Here is a 9242-nt window from a genome sequence, read left to right as displayed (position 1 = left end):
CGCCTGGGAACAAGAAAGAAATGTATGGTTCCATCCATTCATCAAATGAATGATTTAGTTATCTGGCTTTAGATAACTTTCGAGATGACATTTATATGTTTCGCATTTTCTGGGTTATTTTCGCAGACTTATAGTACAACCGTACAGACTCCAAGATGATAAGGACTTCCCATCTTCATCTAATATATCTTAAAAAAAGCGACAATGCTGCCAATAAGATATGAGCTAAGCTGCTCGACTCACAGGTAACTTCTTCTTGCGTAGCCACTGCCTGCCATTCCCAAGATTTGAGAAGTGAAGGTGGAGTCTCTTTGCTCATACAAAGGTGGGAACTTGTTTTCTCGGTTACACATTTTCAGGACTCAGGAGGTAAGTATTGAAGAGCCAAATTAATGTATCAATGCCTGTACTGGTGGCTACCGATGTTTTGTTATTAGTTAATGAAGGTTTGCATGAACTATTTTTCAAGATAAGCATGGTTTTATTCGTAAGCCACTAAGTGTTACTTGGAAAGTTTGCGAGATCAGTTTCCATGGCTCTCTCTCTCTGTATTTAAAGAGGGGAGGGGATGAGCTCTCCAATCTGCATCATCACTTGTTCGCCAATCTACATGGCTGCGTTCCTCTCTCTCGTTTTCAGCATATCTCACGTTGAAAGAGAGGATCCCTGAGGCTACCTTCACCTTTTAGGGGCTGCATTTTGCTTAGTTAGACCAATGCTATGCATGGATAAATGGATTCTTTTGAAGAAGTCTGCCATTGTTTACACTTTCAAACTTCTGATATGTGCGCCTTCGCCATACTGGTGTGCTTCCTTGTTTTTGTTATACCATAAATGAGAAAAATGTGATGAATCAATATATTGCGCTTCCTACTTCTTTTGAACTGTAAAATTGAGTCTTTTGCATAATTTCTGTACACTTCATCGATATATGTTCATGAACCTGCATTTCTGGTTGGGGCAAAAATTAATAGTAAAATGTGATTTCAAATTGGGTATCAATAAAACTGATTCCCGGAACGCCTATATTCTTCAAGTTTTTACTATTCCATTTTAACCACCACCCACTCTACAATTTCATTCCCATACTTACATTCCCACCAGAAAAAGTTCATAGATAATCGTATTCACAGCTATAACACAGCTCTTAAGTGCTAATAACAACAATGTACAACGGTCACCACTGCAATATGCTTCCAAATATACACCACATAAAAGTATACACATCTAATTTCTTAACGGCATTTCACACTGATAATTTCTTCTCAATCCTTCACCAGCGCCCACTGATGGATGAGGCCCGTAATATTATTGTTTTGTTTATATTGACTCCAGTAATAGTATAAAAACTTAAACCTCAGAGTGTGACGCTGTCTGAGGTGTGAAAATGTACATCTCACAGCTATGAGCATCCATTCGAGCCCTGAATGATGCTACTACGTCTGTCACGACGTCTTCATGCTGCAACCAATTATAATATTAAGAATGAGAGGAAGTTTGATAGTTGTCACGTTAGCTTTAGACTAATTGAAACTATTAACTTGATCAATGAAACAAATATCTAAAACAGTAGCTCTAGGACTTGTTCAACAGCCAGGAAACATTAACCCCGAGGGGTTTGGCCAAGCGGGTATGAGAAAGCAAATAAGTGTCTGTCTTTCATAAGGCCGCATGTTCGAATGCTATGGGGGCCAAACATCCAAAACCTTGGGGCTACTGGAGGATTTGCCCTGTCGTTAACTCAGGGTCCCGGAATTAGTCAAGTTGCACGCAAGCTGGTCCGGACATCCAGTTATAAAAAATAAAATAAAAAAACCAGCCAGGAAACATTTTATCATATGGTTAAACTTAAAATTGAAGGCTTCTTATGCAATTTGAATGTTGAATAGAAATAGTGATTCCAGACATCTGAGCAATTATATCATGCTGAGCAAGTCCATTCCCTAATTAACTAGCAGGAGTATGTAAATAGAAGTAGTATAGCAAGCCCAGACTGATGCAGCCAGTACTTAAATTGACCTTAACAATACAGAATCAAAAAAATATTGGATGTCCGAATACTAGGCCACCAATGAACGGCCTTACGTATGTCAATTGGACAAGTCTCGAGTTGTATTGTAGTGATAGTAAAGAAACTAGAAACTTATCCAATTCTTTTCCTTCTCCTTTCCCTTGCCCAGATCTTTGATCCTAATATAGCCTCAAGTTATGTAAATCTCTACTTCAGTGTTCTTTCGGGAAATTTAGCAGATCTGATATATGAACCTACAGCTTAAGCCCCCCAAAGCTGATTATATGTGTTCAAGGTGGAAATGGGGGCCAGTATTCTTACCTTCCACAAGTCTCTCACAGAGACACTGGTAGACGATTCAAGTCCGAGTGCACCCCATGCAGCTGTTATGGTTGCAGCTTTTGAACATCGATTCCAGAGGACAACAGCAATACGATGTCCAGTCAAAGGACCTGCCCAAACCTGAAGATAAGAGTCATGTCGATAAACAAAGTTATTGTTGCACTTTTTATCGACAAAAAGTTATAATGAAAAAGAAAGACAGAAAAAGAAAAGAAAGCTAAAACTAAGAGGGGGAAAAATAAAACATGAGGCATTGTTATGACACACACCGCCCCAATAGATAATTGTGACGAAAGGACTCCTCCTAAGGCCTGTGGGAAGTTTACCACAATATCTGTTGACCTTATTTCAGATTAGCAAACCAAGGTGTTCTATTAAGTGATCGTAATCTTCCATACACAATGCCCAGTCAAGGGGAATTGGAAGATCAAAGAGTGCATATAGCTGGGTATCACAAAAGGTTGGAAAGAGCATTTGATTAGGCTGGATCTGTGTTTCCCACCAAGCGATCTACAAACACAAGCAAATATAACTCCAACATGCTAATGAAAGATGATTTGTGTGATTGCTCAAGTTCTTATACGTCATGCTTTACTGATATCAATTGACCAGTAATACCCAAGATGGTACTACTAAAGATTTTGTTGGTATATTATTCCGCGGTAACCATCATTACAAGTGAAATAAAGAGGACTAGGAAGGAAATACCTGAAGGCAATCATCTGTCCCTGAAACATATACTTTCCTCCCTTGAACGCCAAGTGGGTCTGCAGAAAGAAACAAAAACCAAAGTCTTCATAGCATGGAACCCAATGTATACACATACTATATGCTTGTGCGCATGCATTTTATTTGGCATGCAACAATATCTTTACAAGCAAATGAAAACGCAAAAATGCAGCTTATACTACTACAGCCTCCTTTTTTCTCGTCCCTGCGATGAAAGAGAAACAAAGTAGCCAAAGTGAGCCCCAGAAGTCTACCTTGGTTCACAGCAATGACCTCCTTATTGGTTACTATTTCTAATGTTTCTGCAGTCATGCTTCTCACATCACACCCAATCAAAAGGGGAGCCTGCACGTTCAATCCAACCAAACCAGTTTTCAGTTTGTTAAAGCAAACTGAAAAGCTTAAAGGAATTAAAATATATGGCTGAGAAACCCAGAAGGTAGTGGTAATGTATACAGCTTATATCCTCTGTGCGCCATTATCAATCGAATGAAATCCTAAAGAATAATCATACTGAGGCCAAATACAAGAGTTTGGGCGATAAAGGAGTGACAACATAAAATACAAGGCCCCTCAATGATATACAAATTACGTAGGGGAAGGTTGCAATGATTTTTATTTTAGCTGTCGGAAAAAAATAAAGTACTGATACTGCATGGTCCTCTGGTTCCACCAAAATAAGCCTCAGGAGGACCGTAGTGAACTTAGAGAGCAAGAAATGAATAAATCAAGAAGTTAATAAACTGCACCTTCATCAAAGCCCAAATGCTAAAATGTGATCGGTACTCCTGGTAAGTCATGCCACCATTGCCAACTTCCAACATGTCTGGATCTGCCAGAGAGGTAGATATGCAGAATGAAAATCCATTCTCACGCAGAATGGGCGACTGAGCTGTGCCCACATACAGAACACTTTCTAAAAGATCACATGCTTACCATTCCATCCACCAGGACCAGCATAGGCTGCCCACTTGTCATTAAGATCAGCAATCATAGTCATACTAAACAGAAAGAGAGGGGGAAAAGGAAGTTAATTTTGGAAATGACAGCATCTGAATGTAAATTCAAGTGTTCACACACGTCACAAGCACTCCTTCATTAATTAAAGACTTCTTAATCAATAGATGTTGTTCTTTCTTACATATTAGACAGTGGAGCTCATCCAATATTACAAGCTAATTGGAAAGGAGAGAAATTTCTAATCGAAATACATTTAACTGAATGTGCATCATACTGGAAGCAGCAAATTACTCCTTTTGATTTCGTATCCGTATGGTCCGCTATGAGAATTAAACAGCTGATGAAAGACGTACACATGATAAGGATTATGCATCACATGTTTCCGCCATAGATTTGATGCCTGAGTTTTGAAGCAAGACCATAAAGGTTGTACATTGCCATAGCCAGCCTATTGTGCTGATCTATCACTGAGATATGCCCTTAGAGTACCATTCATACCATGAAATCATTAATCGCTGCTGTTGGGGCGTCACCATTATGGTTACAAATTACAATTACCAGGTTGTTTTAAGAGTACCGTCAAACCTATCAAAACATCTTAAAATACACCAAACTTCCAGAAGAATTAAGAAGACCCAAAGTTCTCTTCGATTGATCAGACTAAATGCATTGTACAGAGCTCCAATCAGGCCGAGGCAAGTCAGATGATAAATGCCTAAGTGCAAAAGATTTCACCATTCCTCATTAGATATGAAACCATTGATCTTCTTTGGGAGACAATACACAGAAAGTAGTTTCTGATCTTTTAAGTTTTCGCTCTTACAACTAAATAAATTAAGATAATATGCCAGCGAGTTCTAATGAAATATTCCTCCATTTAAAACTTGATCATTTGAAACTGAAAAATAATGTAAGCTTTGGCTCACTACACACAACGGTTTGAGAATTCCAAACCTTGCCCATGAATCATTGATGTCATCTGTTGTCCGCCAACTATTTCCAAGTTCGCCAGCCCATAAAGCAGGGTCATCAACACCCCTAAACAAAACCAGAAAGAAGAGAGAATACGCTTACAGTGCAGTGAATGAACTGAGATATCTGTAAGAGCTAACTGTTAACCCAAGTTTACCATTCACATATGGAATAGAAAATTGTGCGTCCCGTTGCATTTAGAGCATTACGCATTGGTGGGTATCTGGAAATGAGAGCTGTTAAATTAGATATAATATACAGTTGACTATGAGGACCAAAATTCAACAAGACCAAAATGGGCCAAACCTTTCCTTTGGATTGATTCCAAGATTGTAACAGTTATCATACTTCAAAAAATCCACACCCTAAATAACACCATGGAATATCACTATCAATCATGAAAGCTACTCAGTTACAAAGATGTAGAATTTTGAACTAAATTCATGAATCCTATTCATTCAAAGTTATTAAGTTTCGAGACGCTATAGTTATTGTTAAATTTGAGGTTGTGATTGTGACCACTCCCCGGACTATGAGCTGAAAGACAACAAATGGGAAATTTTCTATGGCCATGGTATCAGTGTAATTTTCAGATCTCAGGTAGTTTGGTAGTTATACATATAGTCCATAATAATTGAAATGTTGTTTATCAGAAGTTACCTAAAGTCTATGTTCCTAGTACTATATATGACATTTTCTGTCGGATATTGTTGCAGTATTATAAGAAGTGATCAAATTGTGCAACTTTATTGGGATAGTACATCCAAAAGGCTCCTTGAAAAAGATACAGCTCATGCACTCAAATGTTGTTTATCAGAAGTTACCTAAAGTCTATGTTCCTAATACTATATATGACATTTTCTGTCGGATATTGTTGCAGTATTATAAGAAGTGATCAAATTGTGCAACTTTATTGGGATAGTACATCCACAAGGCTCCTTGAAAAAGATACAGTTCATGCACTCAATTCCAACATCTAAGCATAGCAATATGTTATAAATTGGATACATATACCACAAACTAACCCAAGAGGCAAAGAGCTTTGCATCATCATTTTCATGGTATATTGATCCAGGTCGCACTTGACATGTAAACCTCCTACAAATTTCAGTTGAACAAGTCAGAAGAAAGAAGGGGGATTACAACAGCAGTTTGGAAAACTTGAAATAAGAATAAGATATAACTTAATCATAACCTAACTTCTAATCATCTGAACCGATGTTAGGAAATTTATCCTACCCAGCATCAGAGTAAATTCCAAGCTTGAGGCCTTTCTCATGTACGTAATCAGCAAGAGCTTTAATTCCCGAAGGAAACGTTTTCAGATCAGGAACTAGCTCATCCTGGGAAATCAAGTTATACCCAATTTAGAATACGTTCAAGTTGCCCAAAGATAATGTGAATGTCAATACAAAGTGGCCTCTCGATCTAAAGCAGCCATTACCATGCCCTAAGGTAGGGAAAAAAAGTCAGTCTCGATATAGATTAGAACAAGGTATAATGTTGTTCAAGTCTTATTTTCAGGGGCTCCGGTTAGGATTCAATCCATGCTTCTAGGACCACCAAGATAGCAACTTATGCTATTGCGATACAACAAAACTAAATGTTGAAAAGACCCAAAACATAAATATATTATCATTCAAATTGACCTGTGAATTTCGTTCTGAAGCTGACCAGCAGTCGTCTGCATTTAACGAACTGAATGTGTTTAGCTTGAATTCAGAAGAATCACTTAGTGAAGGAGAACCAAACAGATAAATCATATGGAAGAATACCTATGTTCAGATAAACATAACCTAAATCAGCCAAACCAGTTGCAACAAGTGCATCAGCTGCCAGACAAGAACAAATGTCAAAACACTTGTAACATTGAGATTAGAAAACAGAATAATGAAAATAAGTCCCCGTCAGCCAGACAAGAACAAATATCAAAACACCTGTAACATTGAGATTAGAAAACAGAATAATCAAATTAAGTCCCCGTCAGAATATATGTGCTCTTCTTCCCTTTTACAAGGGGGTAAGTATGTGAACGCAAGGAAGCGATTGCAAGTGTCCTAGCATCAGTACAGTAAGTTGGCATACATAGGCCAACCACAACATTATCTAGTTAATTCCTGACAACTTAATGAATTGTTAGTAAACGTAGCACTGGGTATAATGTTTCAACTGTCAATCCAGTCATTCTTCATTTCTCCGAATAAAAAGAAAAAAATGGACTTCACAATTCAGTAAACACTAACAATGAAATGGGTTAATTAACCAGGAATAGGGATTATCACTTATAAGTTCCAACTTCCAACAAAAATAGACAATACCTGTTTCCTTGATAACTGTTTCAGAGATGTCGCATGCAAAGAAATTCCAGCTATTCCATCTGCCCCAAAACAAAATAATCAAATCAATAGCCTACCTGAATTTGACCCCAAAAATATTAACATCATCGTTTGGAACATGTGTGAAAGATTGAGTTCCACATTAGATAAATAAAAAAATGGTTAGTCTTTTAAGTGGATGTGAGTCATTCAGGCCCCGTTCCCAAGAACTTAACTTAAATCTGGAAATTATCCTTATTTGAATTTTTTTCGCACCAAATTTTTGTAAGTTATTGATTTGTCTTGACGAGAGAAATCGGAAAAGTAATATTTTTTTTACTTTTACCCAAGTATTTTGAAAAATAATCACTTTTTAGCGAAAAATGACATTTTTTTCTGTGATTATTTCTCAAAATACTTTGATAAAAGTAAAAAATATTTTCTTTTTCGATTCCTCTCGTCGAGACGAATTTATAAGCCAAGAAAATTTGGTGGAAAACCAAAAAAAAATGCGAAAAAATTCAAATAATGACAAAATTCTCAAATTTAAATTAAGTTTAAGTTAAGTTCAAGAGAACGGAGCCTCAGTATATATTGGGTTGTGGTGTGGATGTGTATACTCCCAACGGATTGGGCTACGCGCACAGGGGAGAACCTCGTGGGGGGAGCAGACTCCCAATAATCATAACACGCCAATGAAATTCAAAACTCAAGCACACCCAAATTCCTAATCCACTCATATTATACGCGTAGCAAAATCACAAACCCTCCATCAAGCAATCAAAAAGGATTAAAACCCAGAAGCCAAAAAGCCAAAGTCTGATCAAGAAATAATCAGACTTCGATTTTGATCTTGATCCAGAAGAGTTTATGGGGGGAAAAAACAACAGAAAACGGAAAGAAAAAGAGGGTACCCCATGGGTGGAGTCCGAGCCAAGCCATTGTTGAGTTGCAGAAGGCCGTACATGGAATTGTCAAAAATAATGTTGGAACTGGGTTTCTCGTAATTCTGCAAGAGAGGCGGCACGGGCACCACACGTGCTCGGATTACCGGAGTGATCGCCGATAGACACAGAATCAGGATACACATGGAGCTTTCCATTTTGATTTTAGTAGCCTCTCTCTCTCTCTCCCCTCCCTATTTCTCGGTTGGCCGGATCGGAATAATGAGGACGGGAAGAATCAAGGAAAGGTATTCCAAGACAAGAAACAAGAATATAGTGGTGCCAACTGAGTCGGAAGAAGACAACGTTGGAGAAAATGCTCCAATTTCAGAGCATGCTTTTAATCCTCATCCGGGGCCCTTTTATCCGTTCTCAACAGTCCTTTTTTAATTTAATTATTTAAATATTTTTTTTCAAGATAATATACTTCGTAAAATTTTATTAAAACTCAATAAAGAATACATTTGAGTTGGCCAAACTTTAATTACAAAAAAGACTTGAAGCATTATTATTTATTTATTTTTATTATCGCTACATAGTAAGAGCTAGATCTTTTGGCAAATTTGGATTGTTTTTTTTGTCTTTATTTAATATTTTTTTTGCATTTATTAATTTTGCATTAAAATAGGAACCATAAAAGTACAATGTCGTTATCGAAATTCAATTTTTTTAATAAAGACAAAAAATAAAGCAAAAAATTTTAAATAAAGACACAAAAATAATCCAAATGAATTATTTTGCCAAAACACCTATGTTCTTCAAGCCACTCTCTTAATTTTCTGAGAAAGTTTACCTACACATGGTAACACACCTTTCACCCACAAAGTTCATACATAATTGTGTTCGGAACTGTTCGATGTATGTGGTTCACTTGCATCGAATAATTTCAGATACAGTTATGTTCAGATTTGTGGTCGAAAGATGTGTATGTAGCACTCCTTGTGACTTTAATCTCAAACTTGAATAATT

At 37.2% G+C, this 9242-nt stretch overlaps 1 protein-coding gene across 1 annotated transcript; it reads right to left on the bottom strand.

The window, feature by feature from the left end:
- Window positions 1-1028: 1028 nt before the first annotated feature.
- LOC131320629 (alpha-galactosidase 3) lies at window positions 1029-8633 on the bottom strand. The gene is made up of 15 exons (XM_058351378.1): window positions 8244-8633; window positions 7333-7391; window positions 6790-6846; window positions 6664-6698; window positions 6254-6357; window positions 6040-6112; window positions 5321-5379; window positions 5172-5237; window positions 4997-5080; window positions 4019-4083; window positions 3832-3914; window positions 3337-3427; window positions 3062-3120; window positions 2333-2473; window positions 1029-1461 (listed from the first exon to the last, which is right to left on the bottom strand). Exons 1-15 carry the CDS (start codon window positions 8429-8431, stop codon window positions 1351-1353), a joined length of 1275 nt encoding a protein of 424 aa, XP_058207361.1. The 5' UTR covers window positions 8432-8633; the 3' UTR covers window positions 1029-1350.
- Window positions 8634-9242: the final 609 nt, after the last annotated feature.

The sequence above is a fragment of the Rhododendron vialii genome, chromosome 3a (genome assembly GCF_030253575.1).
Source record: "Rhododendron vialii isolate Sample 1 chromosome 3a, ASM3025357v1".
Lineage (NCBI taxonomy): Eukaryota > Viridiplantae > Streptophyta > Magnoliopsida > Ericales > Ericaceae > Rhododendron > Rhododendron vialii.
This window is presented reverse-complemented; position numbering and strand designations above follow the sequence as displayed.